The sequence below is a fragment of the Artemia franciscana genome, chromosome 14 (genome assembly GCF_032884065.1).
Source record: "Artemia franciscana chromosome 14, ASM3288406v1, whole genome shotgun sequence".
In the NCBI taxonomy this organism is placed as follows: Eukaryota; Metazoa; Arthropoda; class Branchiopoda; order Anostraca; family Artemiidae; genus Artemia; species Artemia franciscana.
Window position 1 is genome coordinate 11562915 of NC_088876.1, and position 27820 is coordinate 11590734.

Here is a 27820-nt window from a genome sequence, read left to right on the forward strand (position 1 = left end):
TTCTTTGATACCCTGATCAAAATAAGTTTACCATTTGATAATAAAACGTCGTTTATTAGACATCATGCCACTTCGAGCTCACTTCAATTATTGAATAAAATGCTTGACAAACGAAACTCAGATATTAATTTTTTCATGAATTTCCCTATCTCTGCAAGTTGAGATAACACCATGTGTGTCATAGCAATGATGGGCTGCTGTGCGCTCGGAGTGAAGGGATATGTGTGTACTTAAAACAATGGGATATGTGTGTGCTTAAACTCACAGATGGAATACTACTGTAGCGCTAGCTGGTAACACTAGTTTTCAGACGAGAAGAGCAAAGATGAGTGAGATTGAAAGAGTGAGATCGTAGTATGCCAGTAATGAGACGAATGTTCGTTTAGAAATATTGATAAAACTTCATTGACATACCATGATAGTTTTTGGACGAGAGTTTGAACTAGAATATACTCCTTCTATGCACACGATCTTTTATAGCATATATGTTAGCTTTACCTTACTGCTGTGTAAAACTAGAGAGCTTTACGGCATAATAACTTTGTCAAGTAGATCCTCAAGTTAATAGTCGAAACTTAAACCAAATTTCTTTTTACCTTTTGTTGCTTCTGCGCCACCAGATATCCTAGTTGTTGTAACCTTCGGTGATCCACACTCATTTAGCCTCTGGATTAAATATTTTTCTCCTTCTAATTTTTCAGACTGCTGGTTCTGAGAAAAAGGCTTCTGTGTGATTTCTGGCCTTGCAGTTTGAACCAGCTGCGCAGGTTGTTGATTAAAAAAGACTGGCTGCTGTGTAGTTGCAACAAATGTCTGCTGTGTCGGTATGACCGCTGGCCTTGCAGTTTGAACAAGCTGCGCAGGTTGTTGATTGATGGTCTGCTGCTCTGGAAAAATGGCTGGCTGGGGCTGGGGTTGAAATAGTTGGTTGAAAGCCGGTCTTTGCTGGTTAAAAATGAATGGACGTCCAGGAGGTTGGAAGGGACGTCCTGGTGATTGAAATGGGCGGCCTGGTGGCTGGAAGAAACTTTGCTGTGAAACTCCTTGATTTTGACCGTTCTAAAATATAGAATTGTCTCAATATTATTGCTGGAAAAGAATTTACTATTACATTCGTTCCACCTTTTCTCTTGTTTAAAAACAGTTTAATAGAAACTTAAGATATTAAAAGACAAAGTGACAGAAAGGAGGAAATGACACTGTCAAAAAAATATTTTCCGAAATATGCCAAATATTCAAACAAGATATTTGTTTCCAATAATAAATTTCACATACCCTGAAGGGCAAAATTTGTACTTCAGGGTCAAAAAACAAAAACAGGATAAAACATTGAATAAACTTAAAATTGACCACTGGACAGAAAGAATATTTCATTCACCGTCCATTGTTTCAAACCTTTATTTTATTTAATTCATAGAAAAAAATTAACTCGTTAAACCATAGAAAAAAATAAATTAAAATCTACATTAATAGCACAAAAAGGAAGTGGAACAAGTGAATATATACAAAAGATATGTAACGCCCCTATAGGTAATGGAAAGAGAGAAACTTGTAGGACAGTTTCCTTTACCGTAAAGTTTTTTTTTCATATCTGGAGGAGAAGCAGTGGACAGAGGGCAAGATAGGAGCGGACTGAGAATCAGCTTAGCGTGGGTAGAATCTGGATGGGAGCATCTTTTCGGAAAAATGTTTCCCGTACAAGAGTTCGTCATTGAGGTCTGAAAAACGGAGTCACGACGTTCTCTACAGGTAATGGAAAGAAAGAATCTTGCAAAATAGTTTCATTTACCGTAAGGGACAATTTTTTTCCATATATGGAGGTAAAGCAGTGGATGGGGGGGGGGGGGCAAGATAGGAACGGGCTGAGAAGCAGCGTGGGTAGAATCTGGACGGAAGTATCTTTTCGGAAAAATGTTTCCCGTACAAGAATTTGTCATTGAATTTTTTGGAAAACAGAGTCACGACGTAACTCTTGTACAATTAGGCGTTTCAAACCTGTTTTTTTTCTTTTTTTTTAGAAAGAAAGAGTATGGAATTATACCCTCTTTGAAAATCATTTGCTTGCATATCTAAGATAAGGGTGGACAAAGGAAATATAGATCCTTAACGAGTGAGAAGGGGGGATACCCAATTGAGCTTGAGATATGGTAGAGAAGATTTGGCTGAAATCTGCCGAATATTTGAGGGGGAATTTATAAAGTAGGAAATTTACTACAAGAAAGACAGTCAATGTACGTTTAATATGTAATTGTTTTTCATATATTTTTCTAGTAGCATCCCAAGAATGCTCCGAGGGTTGCAGATAGAGAATATGTATGTATGCAAAAAAAGCACAAAGATTCTCGGAAATCCAAATCAAAGACGTTGTATTCTGAACAAAATTAGATGGGGATAAGGAGGAGGTCAGAGATAAAAAAAAAAAATGAGGCCCTCAAAATTACAAACTTCAACCCCTACAAGTTGAATACTTGCGTTCTGCATGTAAAATGTACGTAAAAACAGTGCTTATGTCTTGGTCTTGTTGCTGAACATCGCAAAAATGACCTATTGCGCAGATCATGCAGCGAGTGGCTAAACTGTGCTTACAGACTACTGTGATTGAAGTTGTGTTAAGTATGCAGGGGCGTAGCTTGGGTTTTGAGTTTCGAGGAGGGATATAAAGAATATGCTGACCAAACCGGCCAGTGTGCCGACAAATGCGAACACATAAGCTAAATTAAAATTAAAACATAAGCTAACTTCATCATTTCGGCACTGCGCACTGACACCTTGGAAATTGGGGTTAGCCCCTTCTAGATGTGCCCCTGATGTCGGGTACTATCCATTTACTTGAGGTGCATTTTAAGCCTTCTTTTTCTCAGAATTCAGCTGCTAGAGACCTTTCGGTAAATTGTGGGTTCTCAAAATAAGGCGAAAGGTTGCGATACCGACCGAACTACTTGGTATATTCCTGGGAACTAATGTCACTTGAGCCTGCTACTTACTAAAATTTGAATTGGAAGATGTTTAATACGATAAAAAATAATCACAGCCTATGAGTATCTGCTTTTTAGATTAACCTTTTATTTTTTGATAATATACAAAATGAGCCTTTCTACCAAATCAATCTAACAACATTTTTCAGGGACAGAAAATGACTTATCAAACACTTTATCCCACCTCCTTTACTCAAGTTGTTCATTGAGTTGCACAGTAGGCCTGGACCTCAAAGTGGCTGTCCACAAATCTCTTTAGTATTCGAGATACTCTTAAATAATGTATTTTATAGAGATAAACCTTTTTGCTAACTCCAATGCTAAAATACAAATTTTTCCTGGTGTTTTAAATGGAAAACGTAAACCTCCGATCTAGGATTTTAGACCTTGGCTAACTATACTCTGGAAAGTCACTCTGGGAATTTCGTTAGACTCTGGTTAACTATGCCAGATTTTGCATTCTCAGAAACTTCGGTCCTATTTGGCCGAAACTGATGTTTTGCAGCTCAAAATTACAGAAAAATGCGCTTTGCTTCAACCAGTTCTATTTTGTCACTTTAAAAAATTACTTAATATTTTCCTTCTTGCTCAGGAAAAATATCTCCCGATATTGTAAGACCACTGAGTCGATAAGGCAACTCCTCGGCTAAAAAAAAGGATATGCTACCAATCAAGGCTTAAGACATCCAGTTAAGGGACTTCAATAGTGTGTTTTCAATTATGTATTTTTATGTTAATTTGGAATTTTCTTTGTGGCTCTTTTTTGACGTTCTCAAAAGTTTCTTTATTTCATTATAAATTACTTATGAGTTGATTCTGAATGGAAATTTTATTTTCAAAACTATGTTTCATGGGAACTATATTGAAGTAGATGGTTTCTCGAGAAAGGCCGATTTTGAATTAAAATTCCAGCTCTAATCATCAAAAGAATGTGTTTTTTTGTAAATAAACTGTTGTCTGAACATAGTCCTGTCAAAAGTTCCAAGAAACTGGAAAAGAGATATTTAACTGACTATTACAGTTTAAATAAATTTACTTTTTTTTATGCCTTTTAAGTGCTTTCTTTTAAATTAATTTCCTCATAAAAAGGGGCTTAATTTTTCTCTTGAATACCGCGCATTTAATATTTTATAGATTTACTATGGGAAATGGCGGAGACAGCTTTTTGATATGGGCGTGTTTTTTTTTTCTTGTAAGTTGAGACCCTTAGACACGAAATAGAGTAGATTAGAAGCACATCTTCTTTATTAGAAAAAAAAGGGAAAGTCATATTTAATATATTGAATCCTTTCCTTTTCCCACTTGTAATCGTTTTTGTTAGTAGCCATATTTTTTATCAAATAGCAAACTTATCTGATGTGCTTAAACTCACAGATGGGGTATTACTGCAATACTAGGTGATAACACTAGCTTTAAGACGAGAAGAGAAAAGATGTGTTAGATCGAAAGTGTGAGATCGCAGTATGCGGTGAGTTTTACAGTTATAAAGTGAGTATATAGTATACGATGAGTTAAAACAGAATACAAATTACGCTCACTGCAGAAAGGGGACATGCCTGGAACTCTAAAGAGATCTTACGATTATTTATTTGACTATTCTGTTAATAGGGTAACAGTGTACTAAACAGCTCCGGAAGCCAATTGTATTACGTATTTACATATTGTCATCAGTTCGTGGATTATTTTAGCAGAAAAAGGGAACATAAACGCATAAAAAAAGTTTTTGGTCTGAAAATAGTTGAAAATTAAATATTTGATCAGAAACTGATTTTTCCTTTAAATTTAATGCTAGCGTATAGTTGATTGAGTTGCTCACTTTTACTTCTTCGTATAAAAACCGCCTTTTTATCTCCTGCTGAAATTTTTTTTATTCCTGAACACGTTTTTTCCACAGTTATCTTATTGAAAGCCAAATGGAATCATCAGCTTTTAACCTTTTGGCTGCTGTTAGGAGAAAATTAGTTGGCATAAAGGGAGACTACTAAGAATTCCTTCAGCACTTATATTTCTTGTACATGTCTTAACAAACGTTGGTCGTGCATTCCAGATGAATTAAACTGTGTATAACATTGTATATATCTACTGGTTGCCCCCGGGGATTTTGTCTTACGATCGTTTATAATTATGAGCACAAAGTAAGAGTTTAAAGTATAAAACTGCGATAAAATCCATTTTTTTCTCGTCACTTTCAGTTTTGGAATGGTAGGGGCGAAGCTAGGGTTTTGAGTTTGGGGGAGGGGATATAATTAATGTGCTAACACAATCATCCTGTGTGCCGACAAACGCGAACACATAAACTAGAATAAGACGCCTTGGAAATTTATTTTTTGGGGGAGTCAGCCCCTCTCCTCGTTAGCTGCGCCCATGTGGAATGGTTTTACTTATTTGTCGGGCAGCCTCTTTGGCTCTTAAGAGGATTATTGACGATTAAACAATGTTCTGATTTGATTTTCTTCCCCTGTTATAGATGCTTTGTGCTATTAAAAGAGAAACTATTTTTGTTTGAATTATGGGCTTTAGAAAAATGCCCTTCAATGATATCCTAATTTCTTTTATTAGAATTTTGTTTGAGTAAAACATAAAGCAAAAAAGGAAAGGCATAGGATTTCCTAAAGACTCTTGGATTTAGAAACTTTGTTCTTAAGTAGGGATGATATTCTTCAATGTTCTCTGTATTGTTACACTAGAAGACAGAACGTCAAAGTTCTTATACCCTTCTTTGATAAAAGTTTGTGTATCCCTGACTTCCTCCTCCTGCACGACCTTGGTAGTATTTCTTCTGCTGCCCCACTTCATTGTTCCACAAGGAGATATTTAAGTTATATGTATCCATATAGCATGGGAAACTGTTATGAAAAGAAGTTCAACAGGTGCGTAATTTTGTTGATATCCTGGAAGGGATGGGGGGCAAAGTAGGAGCCAGTTTTCTAAAGTCAAGTGAAATTGATCAAGTAAAAAATGAAAAATGAGCTATATAGTAGGCTACCATAAAGGCAAAGGTATACAAAAGAAAACTGATCTGTGTATGTGGATGCTTGAATTATATAGGCATATTAGTTTGACACTACATTAATAAGACACTACATTTCGGCTGGGTAATTTCGGAGATAACTAAGGTATGGGGGTCATTGCTCCCCTGTCCTATAGCAAACTACACCCCTGAAGCTCCACTTCGTCTTTGAGATAAACAGACAGAACTATCAAACAAATAAAAAGTTGAAATAATAGGGATGGAAAATGGAATAATAGGGATGGAAATTCAAGATAATGGAAAAGATTTTCCCTATTGTTTCAACTTTGTAATTGTTTGTTATAGAAAGGCAGTGTGGTCTTTGTCGCTACTTTAGACAGCACAATCTAGGGGAGTATAATACAATTATAAAGTTAATTGTAATAACCTAATTAATTTGCTGTATTTTTTTTTGTTTACTTCTGTTACATTCTGTTTTCGACTTTTGCTTTATGTTGACAAGAGTATATACATAAAGCGTACCACTGTTCTCAGGTATTTGGAAACTGCTTCTAGGGACCTAATTATCGCGATAGGAATTTTATAGAGAAAGGTGCGGATGCATGGAAGACAAGAATTTAAATTTGTTTTTTTGTGTATGTAAATTATATGTTATACTGCCCTGTGTTCTGCACACAGATGTAATTTTTAATTACTAAAAAAAACCTAAAATTTATTCAAATTAATTGAAATTAAGCTTCTTTTGAGTATTTAAGTTCTACTGGATAAGATGGTACTATCAGTAATGCAAAAAACTCAATTTCTTTTATACCCCTGTTAAAGTACTTGAGGTGCCCCTTGCATCAAAATACTCTTTAAGTATATCCAGTTAAAGTTTTTCTCCTGGATTATTTAATTTTTCATATAGATATTTCTATTAAAGTGAGGCTTTCTCTTTTGGGGTTTTGCAGAGCTTAAAACCAATGGTATGTTCTTGTTTCAAGTTTCTGTGCGTGTTCTTTGTATGTAAGAAAGTAGTCATGGGTTTAGCGAAGACTTTACTTGAAGGGAAGGGGAACAAACAATAGGTTTTTGCATGGGGGAGGTAGGGGAATACCTTTTATTTTATTTGCCCGGAAATAATGTTGGTTTTGTCCCCCGCTCTCACGATTGCTACCATAATATGAGTAAACAAAATATAAAAAAAAACTCAGTTTGGCTCTCCTCAGAGGCTGCAACCAGGGGACAGGTGTTGTCCTCACCCTTTAATTACGCCACTGCCCTTGACTGCATTCTTGTTGCCAAAGACTTTCTAAATCTGCTCAGCTATGCTGGTGATTTAAAAAAAAGATATGTAGAGGCTCTAAACAAAGGACTGGAAAAGAAGTATTACCGGGCATGAGCAAAATTATCTTAAAAGTCTTTTTTTGAAAAAGCTTCGCGATTTTCTTGAAATATCTCTTTTAAATGAAAAGAAAAGAGGTAGTGACGTTTAAAGCCAGCAATGGCATAAAAATCACAACCATAAAGCCAAAATAAAATAAAAGGTATGCGGCACTAGACTCGCATAGTCTAAACTGGCGGTGGTGATCTCCTCAGGGCCCCTTCAGCCAGTAAGTGCAATGGGGGATGGGGACCAGCCATTCTGTGATTTATCACCCTCCTGCTTACTTTCTCCATATTTCTCCAGGTACCCCTTTAGAGCTGGGTCAACTCTGTCTGAGCTTACAGAGTCATGCCACTGACCACCGTCCTAAACCAAATAATCGGATACACTAGGATTCGAATCCTCGTCCTTCGGACAAATGATTCCAAATCCAGCACACCAGCCACTCGGCTATTACGGATCCTTAAAATAACATAAGCTAGCATGTTAAAACTCTTATTCATGGTATCTTTGTCCATTGTGCACAATTTTACATTTGATATTTTATACGAAATCTTATAAAATCCTGCTCAGTTCTTTTTTTTCAGAATTATTTTTCTCATGATCAACTACAATTCAATAAAAGCTTGTCTTTGGGATAATCTTTTAGAATTAAAATTTTTTTACAGAATCTTATAAAAAAAATGTATAAAAATATTAAAAGATCAGTTTAACCATATAATTTTATAACTCGAAAAATACGTGTTGTTTGCACGTACCGTCAGTGTTAGTGTTGCAGGACGTTGGTTTGAAACAAAAATTGTTTGTCTGTTGGGTACAATAGCTCCAGGTCGCTGATTTGAAACAAAAATTGTTTGTCTGTTGGGTACAATAGCTCCAGGTCGCTGATTTGAAACAAAAATTGTTTGTCTGTTGGGTACTTTAGTTGCAGGCCGTTGATTTGAGACAATAATAACTTGTCTTTTGGGCACAACTGCTTGCTGAGCTGGCTTAACTTTGGCTGCCTGGGTAGGCCTACGATTGAACGGCCGTGGCCTTCCCACGGTTTGCTGAGAAGCTGGCCGAGCAGCAGACGAAAATCCCGGTCTGTTGGAAGACTGCCTCCTGCCCTGAATTGAACGTTCAAGTAAACGACACATTAATTTATCTTTAAGTAGAAAAACCACGAAATTTCCCAGTAACCAAGAAAATTATTAAAGCCAAAGCTAAGCCCTAATGTTTAATGTATTTCAGCTTGCAAAACGGGATAAAGTTTCGCTAAAATGTAAATTTTGGTTATGTTTGCTTGTAAAAAGTATTATTATAATAACACTTATCTTATATTTATCTCAATATGTTATAGTCATCATAGTGTTTTACTGTTACTCGTGGTGGATACTTTAAATACAAAAATTAAAAAAAAGGATACTTCATGGATTTAGGATTTTGAGATAAAACCGTTTTTTTATTTTTTAATTCACTAGTTAGTTTTCTATAAAAGATTACGTCCTAATCAGCATATGTAAAACTCGGATTTTTTTAAAAGCAGGTTTACTGGAGACAAAAGATATAGGTGTGCATGTAAGAAAGTAAGAGAGACAGAGAGCAGAAAAAATTAGCTTGTGTTATTTTGCAATTTAGTTAAAAAAGAGATATTAAGAACTTAAATTTTATTATTATTTCTTTTTTTATTGAATCCTACTTTATGATGTTTGTCGAGGTGTATTCGACTTGCATTCTAGCTGTTACTCTTTTGTTAATTTGCCTGTGTGTTTCTGATATTTATAGTACCCTTTTCTTGCTAGATGTTGTTAAATAACAAGTTAAACTAAAATTGAAATTGCTCTAATTTTTCAACTCCGAACTTTTCAACGGTTGCCAACACCTTTGCTGAAGATGAATATAAAGCTAATGACTGTTTCTAATATTATGAAGCAATAATTGTTGCAGATAATTTTTATCTGTTGTGCATGGGCCAACGAGTGATTAAGACTATAACAATTCAATTGAAAAGGCTAAAAGTATATCATGGAGGAATTTTATGCTTTTTGAGATTCACATCACCTATGACATTAAACACGATCTAGCTAGTAGTAAGATGGTGCCAAAGGCCAGAAAATGCACTCTGTCTCCCACTGTCTATATAGATACCAGTTGCACAGAGTCGTATCTTGCCCATAGATGGATTTTAATACACATCTTTTGACTAGGCATTAACCTCCGGTGCTCCCACAGCCAATCGACGCGGAAAGATCTTGGCTCTAAACTGGGAGTGAAAACAGAAATCTCTGTTGTGACCACCGTTAATTCTGGCATTAACCCTCCCCCCTCCTAATTTTTATCGTATAAAGATGAGACGTGTCTATCTATTATCCGTCCATGTGTTCTATGTAGGCTGTGGAATCCAGTTTCCAACTGCAAGAGTGTCTGGTTTTGACGCAACGCAAATTAATGTCGCGACGATAGCTATGTGTTGCTTTTGAAAAATGTTTGTGCAACTGGTGTCTATATAGGTTGTGCTGTCTCGAAAGAATCTCAGCACATGATAAGCCCCATAGCCCTGATAGTGAATACGAGCGTCATTAAGCAAATGTTCGTCAGAAATAAAGCCAAGCAAATGTAATACTATCACAATGGGCACATCTTCAATAAAAAATCTAAGTAGTGGTGAATGTGGTGCCCATAAGTTCCAAGTACGTTTGAATGCACAGCCTGTCTGTGCAGAATTTGGGAGAGTTATGATCAGAGTATAAAAATCATTATGATCAATACCTGTATCATCCAGCACATCCTTATCAAAAATTAAGCCAAGGTAATTGAATGCCATCACAACAGGCACATCTATACCACATAAGCTAACTAGTAATGCAAGTGGTGCCGTAAGGTGCCACAGGCGAGAGTATCAACACTCTGTCTTTGCAAAGCTGTAAAAAGTATTCTAATCAGAATCATATATATCTGAACTAGCTCACAAAACCAGGTTATCACCATAACATTAAATTGTGCATGCAAACAGATCTGCCTACGGAACCAAGTCCACTAGCGATGCGGCACTTATTCAGATCAACACAATACACCGCAAAACAATAACAGACAACAAACTATCGTCGCTTACATCTGTGGCTGAAGAAGAAGCAGGACTTATTTCACAACACTGAGGAATTTAAAACGTTGTTTCATGAACCGGAACAAAGCGAGTCTTAAGCAAGGAGGGAGGGGGAGGACTACGATTCCGTATAATGCAAAGAAGCTTCAAATGATTATCAAGAGATTTCTTTATGCATCAAGTTAAAGCAGCTTGAAATAAATTACGTACTCAAAAGGTTTACAAGTATCAACACAACTAACATAGACAAAAGTGTGGAACAGCCAAGAATATTCAGTAGCTAACCCCGTAAAAAAGGTCATAGGATGAGAATTATCTGCCGCCTATAATCGTCATTATAGAACCTGAGATGATCCATAAATATGAAAAATGCAGTCGCAAGAAACAGAGAAACGAGCTCAGTACCGTTCTGCAACCAGTTTGAAGATGAACAGCAAGAACCTGAAGCTTAGTTTGGCTTCATCGCTACACAGAAAAACTGTAGTTGGAAACTCACTGCAACCAGGTGGCCGAAGCGAAACGCCAAAATTAAAACCATCTGAATATTAAATAAATCTGAAGTTTACAGCGATCATACGTTTTTTTTCCATGAGCATGAAAAAAAACCGTCAAGGGTAACGAACTAATCTCCACCAAGGTGAAAAGGGAACTAGAACAACGAGCTGAAGGAGAAATATCTGACCAAGACGCATTAGTATTCTTATTAGAGAAATTTGCTAGTAGCTTGAAAATTTTACGGAATTACTTTTAAAATGTGAAGACAGTTACAGACTCTAAGAATACCAAACAAAATTTGTTAAAAAACACAGAATCCTTGACTTGAAATAATACAAGCATTGAGCCATGAAAAGGCGTGAGGTCTGAGCTCCTTAGCGCAGCGAGCGAAAAGAAGTGACAGAATTGAGGGTATATTTGCAACGTTTAAAGGCTTGAGCTCATATTCATAGTCAGTCAAGTGAGCAGAAAGAGGCAACAAAAAACCCATGAATCGACATTTTCGGTAGCTGAAAAGTCGGGCTCTTTTGCTAGCATATATATATATTTATATATATATATATATATATATATATATATATATATATATATATATATATATATATATATATATATATATATATATATATATATATATATATATATATGTTTATATGTTTGCATGTACAAAGCAAAGAAATAATGAAAAATCGAGCTTTCGATAAACTTAATATTCACTATTGTTAATAGAGTGGAAATTTTGGAATAAATCTTGGAATAGGTGGAAACCAGAAAATATCTGAAAACAGAGAGTTTTGCAAAAACAAAAGAGAAAAAAAGGACTCGGAATATTATTGTTTATTATGTCTAATATGCTTTCATGTTTACATTTTAGAGGGGAGTACTTATCGTAAGAGTGCCAAATCATAGGAAGCAAGCATGAGTAGAAATGCATCAAGGCAAAGAGACAAGAAATACATAAATGGTTATATGAATGAAAGAAGTAAAGAATACAAACAGCAATAGATTATGAATTTAGTATAACCTAGAACCTTAGTTAGTTGGTAATTTTCATAATAACAATACATTGTGTTTTTTAAAGAAGGTCTTCTTAGAAAATAAAATAAGCAAAATAGGTCAAAATGGATCATGCAAGATACCCATTGATTCTAATTTTCAGCTATTTTTCCTCTTTTAAGATTAATAGTAACAAATTATTTTGAGTAAGGATTAATTGGTTAAATACCACAGTTAGAGAGCCACTATATTTATGTACTTTCCTAGGATAAATAATTTTGAAAAATAAAATTGCTATTTACAGGCCTGTTTTTCTGGGCACCTTGAGAGTTACTGATTGCCGAACCAACAAAAGCTCCGGCAGCGTTGGCTATACCACCAAAAAGTTGAGATGCCAGTTGCTTTTTTTGTTCTCTACTTGGCAAAGCAATCCCTAAACCTGAAAAAATATATATAAATAAACAAGAATAATTCTGAAGTTCATTATTCAAATGATTTTGAATTAAAATCTTCGCGCAAATGAGAACGAACAATTCGTCCCTCTTTTCTTTTTTTAATTACTCGCTCCGAACTTTATTCATGAAAATCTCATAAAGTTGCAGTTGTCTCTATGTAATCAAAAAGAAACTAGTCACAAGTTTATTCATGTGCAATAGACAAGTTGAAAATTTTCGAAGGTGTCTATCACATCCAAGCAACAGATGCCTTACCGCGCAGTTCCTTTTTTCTTTCATTTTGAAATTGCTCACCATTTACAATTATTTATTCATATTCTTTAGTTTAAATAGATGTATTTTGGGGGTGATACCTGACACGGGGATACCATGGGTATTCTGTGGCAGGCACAACACTTGACTGGGTAGAGAATTTAAAGTGCCGAAACCCTATAGGCAAGTGTATTCTCTTGATGAGCCCTTGTGTTGAGTTGTTGCCTCTGAATTTTTTGTCTTTATTGTTTTTATTGTTTGGTAAATGACGACTTATACTTATTGACGACATGACTGCCTGTCCATGGATTATTCCTTATGGTTGATTGTGTATGGCTATGCTGTTTGACCTATGAGATTGTATGGATGAGTAGGGTTAAGGCCTCATTCAAGTGCTGGTCTATATTAATCACTAATTTAGGAAAACAGTCTTCCTTTTCTCCTTCTGTCTGCTTTTTTTTTTTTTTTTTTTTTTTTTTTTTTTTTTTTTTTTTTTTTTTTTTTTTTTAATGTGTTTATGCTGTTGCATTGGTGATTTCTCTTTTCGTTATATCATTGTATTTAAAATGAACACTACATTATGCTGTTTTTACAGTTACAAAAAAAAATGCAAATAGGGTCACTTGTTAAATGTAACAACGAAACAAGATGCGAAGCAGTTTGAATATTAATTCATGCAATATTTAATGGGTTGTTGTTTGTTCTGATGCCTAGAAAGCCTGCTGATTGGTGCGAAAGGTGGGAGGATATATCATTGATTCTTGTTTAATCATACCGCCTTTCTGAATTACTTTATTAGGCCATATTTTCGTTTAGACAAACCGGGCATATTCAGGAGCTCAGGGTCACCTTGGTCGTCAGTAGCTTGATTCTAGCATTATTTCATAGCACATTTTCTATTGCTGCTTACAAATAAGTTTTGCTTTTAGTTTGAAGACCTCAAAAGGGACAGCAAAACCTGCGGATAGGCTGATATTAGTTTTGTTTTAGTTACCTCAAAAGAATCGCATTTTTATGCTGATTTTAAACGAATAGGTTTCATCAAGTTTAGTCTTACCAATCGAAAGTTACGAGCCTGTAGAAATTTGCTTCATTTTAGAAAATAGGGGGAAATACCCCTAAAAGTTTTTTACTATTTTGAAAAGAAGAGTTGGGAGAAAGAGTCAAATTTTAGCGTAATGGGTGGGGCATTGAGGAGGGGACAACCCCTTTCATATACGGAATAATTTTTGTTCGTTTTAAGTTTTAATTTCGCTCCTTACTTGCAGTTAAAAATTTTTTTTTTATTTAATTCAAAAAGGGATTGAAAGCGCTCAAAGGTACCGATTACATGCAAGCAATGAATGCACAGCGGTGACAGTGCAAGGACGAGGAAAACTCTGATATTTTCCCTAGAAAATTAGTTCGACTCTTTTGAATAGAGTAATCTTTTGAATTAGTAAGGCAGTAATCAGAAGAAACGCAAGGGAAGGCGGTGCTTTAGTTCTCCCATTTTCAAATATGCTATTTCTATTGCTTTGTGTCGTATCTGGTCACCCATTCTACCTTTTTGTTCTACCCTCTCTTGCCTAGCATCACTAAATTTCTTCTTTTCTGTAGATTCAAAGCAGACTTGCACGATAATATCAATGGAATTGATAGAGATCTCCAGTCTATTGGACTTTGTAATAGTATCAATAACTGTGACTTTTCGGCCTTTAATGTACACCAAAGTGACACTTTCATTACACACAACTTTCATTACACCAAAGTGATGCTGTTAGCTTTAGAATCACAACTTTCATTACACCAAAGTGATGCTGTTAGCTTTAGAATCACAACTTTCATTACACCAAAGTGATGCTGTTAGCTTTAGAATCACAACTTTCATTACACCAAAGTGATGCTGTTAGCTTTAGAATTACAACTTTCATTCAGTGTACTAAAATATCTGGACGCAGTGATGCCATAAACATTCTGCAAAGGAAATATATCCATTTGCTACAGAAGCGCCTGTGGCCTCTTTACGAGTCAAAAGAGGAAGTTTTGAACCTCCTTACGAGTCAGTTGTGCCAAATCATAGCTACTACTCAGCTAAGTGATTCCGGTCTCTAATGGAAATTTGGGCCAAAGGAATTAAATTCCTGGGGAGACGAAAAAGACTTTGGGCTTAAGAACAGCGGACAAAAGAAAAAATAATTAAAGGGCGTACTTTTTTTTACTGTGCCAAAAGATCTTTTTATTGGTGTACAATGTAGACTAACCTTTCATCACATTTCTGACAAAAACTGACCGATTATATACCTACCATAACTACGAATAACCATGATAGTTCCAGTAAATGGCTCAGATGTGTATAAGCTCAACTGGTAAAATAAGTAATCCTATGCTGTACTCTTTTGGTTTTTAGTTTTCTGTTTTTTCTAGGTCTTTAGGTTTTCTTATCATCATGTTTGTCTTTCCTCGTGTTTCTTCTCAATGATGCCCCGAGAGTGGGAGACGAACATCGTTCCAAAATATACACCTTTTTCTTTTGCTATTATTTACTTTGCTCAATTGTTCTTTTTCTTAAACCATAGATTTTCCTCGGATTTCCTTATTCTTTATGATTGGAAAATTTGATCTCAGGAATCCAACAGTTCTTGACAACAAACTGAAATAGAATTTTTGTGCTATATCCAAATACATGAAGTTCAGTAAGTTTAATGTTACCCGTCAAAATTTACGAGCCTGAGAAAATTTGCGTAATTTTCGTAAAAGGGGAGAAACACCCCCAAAAGGTCAAACTATCTTAAAGAAAATCACACAATCAGATTCAGCATATCAGAGAACTTTATTGTAGAGGATTCAAGCTCCTATACACAAAAATGTGGAATATTCCATTCTTCGCCAGAAGTAAGATCATGGATACATGTGATTTTTTGGAGATTATATCGAACTTTGGGTCTAAAAAATCGGAACGGGACTCATTTGATCGTAAATCAGAAGTTCCAGTGTCCTTTTTAAGTAGTCAAAAAGACTGGAGGGAAACTAACCACCCTCTCGAACCCCTTTTTCCTCAAAGTCGCCCGATCAAAATTTTGAGATAGTCATTTTGTTCAACATTTTTAAAGGTCCAATAATTATTGCTTTGGGGATAAGCTGACCACCCAAAGTCCTTGGGAAAGCGCTGTAATTTACCAAATTTCCCCATTTTCACATGTACAATTTGATATTGGGAATCATGCCGGCATTTATTTTTTTTGGGGGGGGGGGAATTTTGTGCCTGGGGTGAATTTTTGCTATAAGAGTTTTCCGTGGGGAGGGAAGTATCTGGGCGTGAACTCTCCAGGGAAAATATTACACAGGGCGGATTTTCCAGAACCCCCGTACGATATTCTTTCTATTTGTCCTATTTTAACTTTGTCAACTCAATTTTACATGTGGGAATGTTCCGGACTTATTTCCGCGGGATTGGAATTCTCTGGAGGATTTTGTTTCGTTAGGGTGGGGATTTTAAGGAAGAGGAATTCTCCATGGAGTGATTATTTTCGGAAGAAACTTTCCACTGGGGTGGAGGGATTCCCGTAAAAAGTTTTCCACGGAGGAGGGGGGGGGATCGTTGGCTTAATTTTAATAACGATCAGAAATTTAAGCTTTTTTTCAAACAAAAGTGTGCTAAGGAGACTTCTCAGGCGGAATCTCAAGCAAGAAATTTTCCGGGGTAAATTTTCAGCTAGGATGGAACTGTCCGGGGGAGTTTTCCCGGGGACGGGTACTTTACGTGGGAGGAACTTTACTGGGAAGGGTTTTTCAATTGCGGAGAGCAGGATTTTACGGCATTGTTTGAAATACCATCAGAAATGTAAAAAAAAAGACAGGTTGTTTCAACTGAAAGTAAAAAGCAACATTAAAACTTAAAACGAACAGAATTTATTCCGTATGTGAAGGGTTTTCCTCCCTGTTAATCAACTCTTTACGCTGAAGTTTGACTTTTTGTCACAACTACTTATAACCGACTTCTGAAACACAAGTATTTAGATAATATAAGGAGTTTTTTTAAGTTCTTAAAAACTTTAGCGCAAAGAGCAAGGTATTGAGAAGGGGCAACCCCCTCATATATCGAATAATATACGTTCATTTAAGTTTTAATGTTGCTCCTTACTTTCAAGCGAAAAAAATTGATTTGTTTTTTATATAACACCAAAACCGTACAGGTTTTGAGGAGACTATATATATATATATATATATATATATATATATATATATATATATATATATATATATATATATATATATATATATATATATATATATATATATATATATATATATATATATATATAGAAAAATAAGTTGTCTGTGTGTGTGTGTGTGTCGAGTGACGTCATGTTTGTGTGTCGACTGACGTCATTATAAGGATTGAGTTGTATGCGTCATGAAGTTGTTTGTCGACTGACGTCATGTTTGTCAACTGATGAAATTACATACCGGGGCACAAATGACGACCGGGACACAGGGAATATAAATGACGACCGGGAACCTCAAAGAGTAATTACAGACTGGGACACCCGGACACAAATCACGACCGGGACACAGGGAATATAAATGACGACCGGGACACAGGGACACAACTACAACGGGGACGCCGGGGGCACAGGCGGGATATATAAATGACGACCGGGACACAGGGATTGTTCGAATAGAAATTACAGACCGGGAAACTGGGACACAAATGACGACCGGGACACCGGGACACAGGGAATTTAAATGACGACCGAGACACTCAAAGAGAAATTACAAACTGGGACACCGGGACACAAATGACGACCGGGACACAGGAAATATAAATAACGACCGGGACACAGGGACACATCATTAGAATAATGAGGCATAGATCTGAATACGGATTGTTTTTCCCATGGACAATTATATGTTGCATGTTCAAGAGTCAGTAAATCTGACAATCTATTTATATGCACAGACAATGGGACAGCGAAGAATGTTGTATATTCGCATGTTTTACGTAGTTAAAAACATTATATATATATATATATATATATATATATATATATATATATATATATATATATATATATATATATATATATATATATATATATCTATTCACAGGTGGGACACAGGGACACAACTACAATGGCGCGTAACTAATATGGCGCGTAACGACTTACGCGCGCGGGGGGCTTGGGGGGGGCTAGTATATATATATATGACAGCTAGTACAGCTAGTATATATATATATATATATATATATATATATATATATATATATATATATATATATATATATATATATATATATATATATATATATATATATATATATATATATAGCTAATTCGTATAGCTAATTGAATCCAAGAAGAAAAATGGAATTTCGGACATTCACCCGTGAATGTCGACATTAACCAGATTTTGCACATTCACAGTAACACATATATAAATCAAGTTAGCCTCGTTATGCATATTCAAAGCGTAAAATCTCACTATTGTTAATGTAGTATTTCTTCTACTTGTGCTGAAGTTAATATTTACCTTCTAATTAGTCTTTAGTTAACAGAAGAACTTCTTATGTCTGAATCGTTTGCAAAAAGGAGCAATAGCCTTTACTTGAAGGTATTGTCAAACCATAAACCAAAGCAAATTAATTTGGCTGTACAGCGTACAAATTCAAAATAGTTCTAGGCTGCTGATGCAAGAATTTGTGTTTGTTTAAAATAAATGTCGTACCACAAGTGCTATAATTAGAATGGGAGAGAGGATGCTCTTTGATTCATTTGGATGATGACTGAAAGATTGCACGTACGGAAATTCACGTAATACTCAAACTTATTGCATGGGCAAATTCAAAATAGGGTAGAAAATTTGATCCTCTGGAAAAGGAATAGTTTGGCCATTTTCACAGACCCTAAAAATGCACCAAGTGTTCTCACTACTCCTATGCCCAAACCCAAGATCTGTTTGGTTGCGATGTTCTGTGACTACAACAACACTAGAGACATATTGAATAGATCCTAATTTTGAAATTACAGTATTTGTCTTTAAAATATACTTTGCTTTATACTAGCATAAATAGATGTATTTTCAAACCAAAACAGACATTTTTCGACATGCTACAAAGCTTTTTTGAATAGCTGCAGGATTTTTTTCTATGCCACCAAAGTTTAAAAGTACATAAAAATGTTTCTACTTAGCCGGCAAAGCAATGCCGACTGAGCCACGACAAATTATTAATTAAAATTAAGTAGTGCATTTCAAGAAATAACCTGATCGTTTTCCGATTTCTACGTTTGTCGTATTTCAATTCTTTGATACTTTCGGCTGCCACATGTGGTTTATCGGCCAGTGTGATCGCTTGTGCATTTTTATGCAACCTAAAAGGATACTAACGATGTCAGGGGTACGCATTATAAATATGTCGTCTCAAAACAATTGGCGAGTTATCTTGCACTCTCCCCGTCATCAATCAAATTATTCACTTTCTGTTCCTCTAAACTTTAGAGTTTTTTAGCATTTTTTTTAGTCTAAAGGAATGTTTGAGAAAAAGAAAAAAATAACCTCAATACAATATCCTAGTAATGCAATTTTGGTTCTAGCTAATTTATAGAACTTAGTTTCTATGCATATTAGGTACACTTTATAAACACATTTCAGTGAGGGCCCGTATCTCAGCAGGTGGAGAACAAAACAGCAATAGGAAATTAAATAAATTTCGTAGGGAAAATGTAAAATACTCATGAGATTTGATAAAGAAAGTCTGCCTTCGATGAACATGCCTATAGGAAAGTATGAAAAGGAGCATTCTTTAGTGATTCTCATCAAATTGTTGTGAGATACATTTTTACATCAGGCACACACAGAGGAGGGTTTTCAAACGCTATGTATTAACATCTAAAATTTTTTTAAAGTTTTCCCATAATTTTCTATGTGAGTCATATATTTTACTTGCTTTCTTGTATATAGTAAAATTTTATGCACCTTCCCTCGAAGTCAATTCTGACCGAGTACCCATTTTTTACAGTTCCGTGCTTCAAGGATTACTAATTTTTGTAGTTGTCATTTAAACTCCAATAATTCAAATACTCATATTTCTAAATTGAATATTGTCTCTGACGACAACTCACTGTTCTATTAATTTTCGTATTTGATTCAAATTTATAATTTTATGTAGAATGACTACAAATTAGAAATCGAGATGTCAAGTTAAATGTAGGAGAGGATTGATTTCTCTGTTTGGAGAGGATTGCCAAATCTGGAAAGGGTAACTTTCACTTCCTAATCTTTAATAAATCTCTAATGATCACCTTACACTAGCCTTTGTGAGAGATTCAGGTTATCTTGATGAATAACAGCCCACTTTGTAACTTTTTCTGGCAAGCAATAGTCTAATATTTTATGTGTTTTGACACGGCCTTGATGTTAATACACTCTTCTATTGGGATCTTTCCTCTTCCGGAGTTTCTGAGGAGTCCTTAGCAGAAATTTTTAAAACAAAGTCAGTATAATTAACGAAACATTTTGATGTGACACATAGGTGTTATAGTTCTCATTACTACCCTTCGATCCAGGTCTACTCAGGGTTAGAACGCACTGGTTCAGATCTGAAAGCAATATGAGCAGGGAACAGCCTCAACTGAACTTTCAAGTTTAATACATGGTGGGATGTCAGACCTTTCAAACAGTTCGTGGTAACGAACTGTAGTAAGGAGCGACCCGGCTCAATAGTAACCAAAACTCTAAAAAATTGAATGTTGATATCAACAGCTACATCAAAAGAATCGCATTTTAATGCTGATTTTTAAATATATAAGTTTCATCAAGTTTAGTCTTACCCATCAAAAGTTACGAGCCTGAGAAAATTTGCCTTATTTAAGAAAATAGGGGAAAACACCCCCTAAAATTCGTAGGATCTTAACGAAAATGACACCATCAGATTCAGCGTATCAGAAAACCCTACTGTAGAAGTTTCAAGCTCCTATCTACAAAAATGTGGAATTTTGTATTTTTTTGCCAGAAGACAAATCACGGGTGCGTGTTTATTTGTTTGTTTTTTTCCAGGGGACATCGTATCGACCAAGTGGTCCTAGAATGTCGCAAGAGGGCTCATTCTAACGGAAATGAAAAGTTCTAGTGTCCTTTTTAAGTGACCAAAAAATTGGAGGGCATCTAGGCCCCCTCCCACGCTCATTTTTTCCCAAAGTCAACGGATAGAAATTTTGAGATAGCCATTTTGTTCAGCATAGTCGAAAACCTTAATAACTATGTCTTTGGGGATGACTTACTCCCCCACAATCCCTTGGGGAGGGGCTGCAAGTTACAGACTTTGACCAGTGTTTACATATAGTAATGGTTAATGGGAAGTGTACAGACGTTTTCAGGGGGATTTTATTTTGTTTGGGGGTGGGGCTGAGGAGACGGGGCTATGTTGGAGGATCTTTCCTTGGAGGAATCTGTCATGGGGGAAGAAAGATTCAATGAAAAGGGCGCAGGATTTTCTAGCATTACTATAAGAAAACAATGATTATAAACATGAAAACTTTTTTCAAATGAAAGGAAGGAGTAGCATTGAAACTTAAAACGAACAGATATTATTACGAATATGAGGGGTTCTAATAATACTTTAGCATAAAGAGTGAGGTATTTAGGAGGAGATAAATACCTCGCTCTTTATGCTAAAGTATTTTTAGCAATTTCAACTATTCATTCTACGGCCTTTCTGATTCAGGGGTCATTCTTAAAGAATTGGGACAAAACTTACGATTTAGTGTAAAGAGCGAGGTATTAACGAGGGTAGAAACCCCCTCGTATACATAATAAAAATATAAGGTTATGAAATTTGTTACGTAAGTTAATTCTTAAGTTACGTATATTTTTTCTAATAAAAACGTTCGTTAAAAATTAAAAGTTCTAGTTGCATTTTTAAGTAACCGAAAAATTGGAGGGCAACTAGGCCTCCTTCTCCACCTCTTATTTCTCAAACTCGTCTGATCAAAACTAAGAGAAAGCCATTTAGCCAAAAAAGAATTAATATACAAATTTCATTTTAATAGTTTATGTGCGGAGAGCCAAAACCAAACATGCATTAATTCAAAAACGTTCAGAAATTAAATAAAAAAAATAATTTTTTTTAGCTGAAAGTAAGGAGCGACATTAAAACTTAAAACGAACAGAAATTACTCTGTATATGAAATGGGTTGTCCCCTCCGCAATCCCTCGCTCTTTACGCTAAAGTTTGACTCTTTGCCACAATTCTACTTTTTAAAACAATTAAAAGCTTTAGCGTAAAGAGCGAGGGATTGCGGAGGGTCAACCCATTTTATATACGGAGTAATTTCTGTTCGTTTTAAGTTTTAATGTCGCTCCTTACTTTCAGCTAAAAAAATAGTTTTTTTTATTTAATAAATAACTGAAACGACACTCGAATACTGGCCATTCAAACTTTCAAACTAGTAAAACATTGCCATCCACATATCAAAATGACTCGCAGGCAGGATAGGTTTTTTGTTTGAAATAATTGGAGTGGGAGAGGGAGGTTTACAAGAAAAATTTTTCTTCAGGGAGGCTTAAAGTTTTTTACTTGCTTTTTTAGACCAATTTACCAGTTGATACGATAACAAAAATTGAGCTACAAAAAAAAGATCAATAAAAAAATCAATCAATATCTTGAAGTGCTTTAAAATTTAGGAAATGCCGATTTGACTGTTATTTGATGATGAATCGGTATAATGAAGCCGCATGGGAAGGTATTTGCCCACTAAAATCTCCCTAGATCTTGAAAAATACTTGTTTTGAGGATGTTTTCAATGAAATATTTTCTTTTTTTCTTTTTTTCAAATGAAAAATAAACAACGAGTTCATAATAGATAGCCCCTTCCCTTTCCACCCCCTCCCCAGAAACAAAAATCTTGAGTTGTCACATCTTTTGACGATGAATATTTTACAGGGGGTATTTCGATGATAAATTATTGCGTTTTATTGCGAGGCTATTATTGCGTAATGAGCTGCCAACCAGAAGAAATATGCTTTGAAAAGGTTCATAGGGAAATTCCCGTTTTAAAGAAATTTTCTTAAGCAAAGAGTTGTTAATTGATAGCTTTAAACCAAACAAACAATCCAAACCAGTGGCGTAAGTAGCATGGGTACCGCCCGTGGGGACTCCAAAAGTGTTATCCCCTCTCTTGAATCTAATGAAATTTCACCCCTTTACATGGCTAAAGCGGAATATTGCGTAAAATAATAGGGATGAAGTTAGTACAATTGAACTTCATAGATTTTATTTTTTCGTGAGCTTAGTATTTAGAAGAAAGTGTAACAACTATTTGCAAAAACAATAAAACATAATGAATCCTCAGCCTTACTAGCCTTTTCTTCTTTCTTTACAATTATTGGGATTAGAGAGATCGATACGGTATGAAGTAGAAGAGATCGATAGGTGAGCGGAATATGTGGGGTGTGGGGAGGTAAGCATTTTTAGTTGAACTAGGGGTGAGTGAATTAGTAGGTCAAATAGAGTGGAATTTAAAATGTGGGTGGTAGGTTAACTGTAACAAAAGCTGCCATTCTTGAATTAGCTTCAATTTATAATTCTTTCTGACTACAAAGTTTTTTAAAGCGCCTTCTAAAACTTTCGGTTACTATGGGCCATGGTTCAATTTTATAGGTTGCAGCTATCACTGCTGAGGTTTTATTTGGCCGTTGTTCATCATCTTTTGTGTCCCATGATTCGACGGTCCGTTGGCTCCCTCAACTTTGAACTTTGTAGTAGCATTGGGATTAGCAAGTGATTTTAATTTCTCATTGGAGATTTTTTTTTTGCAACAAAGCTTAGACAGGAGAGCTTGTGGATTTCACTACTGCATATTCATCTCTGATGACGACAATTTTCACTTCTGGATCCAGACCATGCTCTTGTATATCGTTTCTGAGGGTTGTTCCGATATTTACACAAATCGACGGACGATATTCCGTGGTCGTAATATACTTTAAAAGTTGTTCTCCGTTCTTTTTTTCTCTTCTTGTCTTCTCTCCATCCCTCCAACTGGAAAGTGCTGCCCAGGGAAGTCCACATCACCCCGTAAACCCCTAGTTACGCCACTGACACAGCATTAGCATTTAAATTGAAATGTTTTTCTCTATCGGAGATTTAAAAGATGATAAAAAATACAAGACAGTCAATTTAATTTTTTACAAAGCTCAAAATACGTTTTTATATTTTGAAAAGTGTATCATTAACCTGCAATGTAGAAACTATTTTCTTTTCAAATATAGAAGAGGAACTAAAATTAGACCCAGTTTAATGCACAATTTATTTCCTATGTTTAAGATGTGATAAACACATCTTAACATCTGCTTGGAATACCTGACATTGCACGGCCCTAATCTTTAAGGCTAATTCGTAATGAGATCTTATTAATGCAAAGATTTAGTCAGCACTCATTTGACCCAATCAAATTATTCACAGAAATTTTTGATTGGTTGAAAAATGCTATGAAAAATTCTGATTGGCTTCTTCAATTTCTTTTCTTGTTCTGCATAAAAGTTCATGGTACTGGATTTGCTTATAACACAAAATATTGACTTTGAATCTAGTTTTTTTTCTTTTTTTTTTTTTTTTTTTGCAACCACAGATATTGGTAGCAGTTTCAATATTAAAAACATTTCAGTTATTTTCTTTTTCATTTTATTGAATACATCAAGGATAAGTTTATATCCCTTCATGGAAAATTGAAAATGAAGTTCTATTGTTGCTACTTTCGAAGTAAACAATAGCTTTTATTATGTGTCCAGTCCAGACCCATGAGAAATAACAACATAGAGCCATCCCTACAAAATAACAACATTTACGATATTTAAAAAAATTATGTAAGAAGATTTTATCAAGCTACCCCTAAAATAGTGACGAAGACAACACTGCCTTTCCATATCAAACAAACACAAAGTAGAAACAACAGGGATTTTTTTTTTCAAAAAAAATTCCATTTTTTCTACTTGTGTTTGTTTGATAAGCTACCCCTCCCCCGCAAAAAGAAGCTTATTTACGATAAAAACATAGCAAAATCTTTAACTAGAAAAGAAGTACCTTGTCTTTTTGACCTGGTGGAATTACCATCGCCCAGGCACAAAGGTGTTATCAAAGCCGTTAAAATGATTACAATGGCACAAAAACATTTCCTCATCGCTTTTTCAAAGTTTAAGAACTGCCAAGTATTTCTCTCGCTTTTGGGTAGTATAATTCAGAAACCGGTAGAGCAATATACATAGCGAAACTGAATTTAAAAGTCGTCCATGGAACTCCTTTAATCATTATGTCATGCAACAAGTAAATCTCGAAATGGAAGCATAATTTTATGATCACTTCTTTCTTTGACCCGTAATGATTTCTGCGCAGTGACGTCATTTAATTATGTGAATTGCAGTATAAATAAAATGAAATGAGAATATATTTATAACAAGTAAAACTTTTGGTATTACTACTGCATTTTCATTTTTCCTGTGGAAACACTTTAAAAATCTGAAAACTACTTCAAACACTGTAAATTTTTTTGTTATATCAATCCTTAAGGCGTATCAATAAACTTTACCTCAGTGACGTCATCTAATTATGTGAATTGCGGTATAAATAGAATGAAATGAGAATATATTTATAACAAGTAAAATTTTTGGTATTACTAATGCATTTTCATTTTTCCTGTGGAAACACTTTAAAAATCTGAAAACTACTTCAAACATTGTAAAATTGTTTCTTATATAAATCCTTAAAGCGTATCAATAAACTTTACCTCCCCCCTCTAATATTAAAATGTATACCCCGAACTGTGTATACGCAATGGATTTTCCATACATGACTCTCCTCTCCCAACTGCTTTGTCTGCAAAAGAGAAATATAACCACAAATTCAGCATATGAGAATTTTATTGTGTATACTACATACGATTCGGTGCCCATATGTGACCATTAAAGGAGACGGTACAGGAGTATGAATTAAAGGAGAATGATACAAGAAAGTATTTTAGAATGTTTCAATGTAGTGTTTAGGAAATTTGTAGGGTTTCCTTACGGAGAGTGGAAATGCAGCAATAAGGTCAGACTTTTAATAGAAAAATTTTGGCTTCTTGTCGGAAGTTGTTATTTACCGAAATTTTAAGGAAACTAGAATTAACAGCTAAATCTATATGGAAATAACATAAAAAGTATTTTTAAAAAAAACCTTACACTTGAACAATTAGCTTAAAAAACCAAGTCTTTATTACAGAAGTAAAAAGCGAAGTTGAAACATAAAACGACTTATATTTATTGCTTTGCAGATTTTGATAGGTATCATAATATATTATTTTGTTTACCAATGCACATCGTTTAGATGGGGTTGTCATAAAAACTTCAAAAGGATCTCATTCGATTGGAAATTGAAATCTCTGATGTCATTTTTAAGAGTCAAAGTGATTGGAGGGCAGTCAGCCCTATCCTCCATGGCTGTCATTTCCCCAAACACATACAATCAAAATTTTAAGATAGTCGTTTTCGTTCAACATAGTTTGGAAAGTCCAGTAATTATATCTTTGAGAATGTCCCCTCTTACAACCGTCAGGGCAAGGGCTGTAAGGCAATTCGTCCAGTGCTTACCAATAGTATACGTTATGGAGAAAGGTGGCCAGGTTTGACTATTACTTTCCAAAATCAATTACGGCCTTCAGATTAGCCTTTTAGAGAATAAAGAGGGAATTGTTGAACTAAATCAAAATATGTTAGGCTCATACGGGTTTCCGAAAGGGTGTAACTCGGGAAGGACTGAGTATATTAATTTGAACCTTTCAGGAATTGGTTAGAGAGACGATCATTTTCCCGAAAGGCAATATCTGCACGGTAATACTACCGCTTGTACAAACACCACTATTACGACTACTACTACTACCACTAATACTACTAGAACTACTACTACTAAATTGCATCTTTAACGAGTACGAGATCTAGTAGTAGTAGCATCAGTAGCACTGATATTAATAGTGAAGTGCATGTATTGCCTCTTGGATAATTGATCTAACCCCTTAAAAATTCCCTGATTCTTCCAACTTAATTTCCTAATCCATTCCTTATATACGCCCTTTCGACAATTTGTATGCATATAGTGTTTTTGGTTTATTTTAAATTTCCCTTGCAAAATATTCTCTGAAATTTTTACCTTGATACCCTTATTTATAATAGTAATACTATCATAGTAGTAATCTTAGTAGTTGGAGTAGTTGGTAGTGTTCCAAAGCCATTCCAAAGGTATTGTGCCCTTACTCTTTTTTGACTATCTATATGCATATAGTATGTTTTGATTTAATTCAACTTTCCCCTCAACGTTTCCTAAAATTTTCGTTTCAATGTCCTCAGCTTTGGTAGTGCTCGCATTAGAGTTCCAACTTAATACCTACATTCATTATTGAGTGAGATACCATTTTTGACAATTTGCATGCGACTAGTGTGTTTTGATTTAGTTTAAATTTATACTTAACATTCTCTCAAATTTTCACCTTTATACGCTTAGCCCTAATGGTTATTGTGTCCTACTAGCAGTGTAGGTGCACGAGAAGTTGTAGCAGTAAAAGTCTTGGTATCAGTAATAATAGTAACAGTAGTTTCAGCAGTATTTATAGGAGTTGTAGCATGTACATGTTGCCTTTTAGTCATTTGAACGTTCTCCTCATGATACCCAGGAGGTTTCATATCGATACTGTAAGCCATTCCAAAATATTGTTGTTACGACGTTTTTTTTCTCCTTTTGATGTCTTTTTCATCTGAATACACTTAGCCTTACAAGTAGCTGGAATAGAAGTAGTAGTTGGGATAGTAGTAGTAGTAGTAAAAGTAGCAATGGTAGTATTATTAATGGTAGGACGCACATATTACCTTTTGATCAACTTATCTTTCCCCTTTAAGCATTCTCTGAAAGTTCCAACTTCATACCTAAATGTATTCTTGAGATACGCCCTTTTAACAATTTTTATACACATAATTTATTTTGATATAGTTAAAATCTCTCCTTATTATTCTGTAAAATTTTCACCTTCACACACTTAGCCTTAATAATACTAGTATCATAGTAGGAGTGGTAGTAATGGTAGCAGTAGTAGTGTTGTATTAGCAGTAGTAGTCAGGAGCATAGCTAGGGCTATCAGTCTGGAGGTGGATAGAAAGAATGTGCCGAAAAATGCAGACATATAGCCTAAATTAAGGATATATAAAACTTACCAGCTTTAACTTGAT

The 27820-nt window shown here is 35.1% G+C and overlaps 1 protein-coding gene across 2 annotated transcripts in view; it reads right to left on the minus strand.

Annotated features, from left to right (window-relative positions):
- The window catches only part of LOC136035305 (venom serine protease Bi-VSP-like), a 44362-nt gene extending 19525 nt beyond the window's left edge, over positions 1 to 24837 (minus strand). Inside the window, exons 1-4 of one of the 2 annotated variants that reach the window (XM_065717001.1) lie at positions 24654 to 24827; positions 12191 to 12327; positions 8071 to 8421; positions 597 to 1059 (exon numbers count right to left, since the gene is read on the minus strand). In XM_065717001.1, coding sequence (XP_065573073.1) covers positions 597 to 1059; positions 8071 to 8421; positions 12191 to 12327; positions 24654 to 24750 — 1048 coding nt within the window. In that variant the 5' untranslated portion in view covers positions 24751 to 24827. Of the gene's footprint in view, positions 1 to 596; positions 1060 to 8070; positions 8422 to 12190; positions 12328 to 24653 lie in introns of both variants that reach the window. The other variant, XM_065717003.1, reaches the window with a different exon arrangement.
- Positions 24838 to 27820: the final 2983 nt, after the last annotated feature.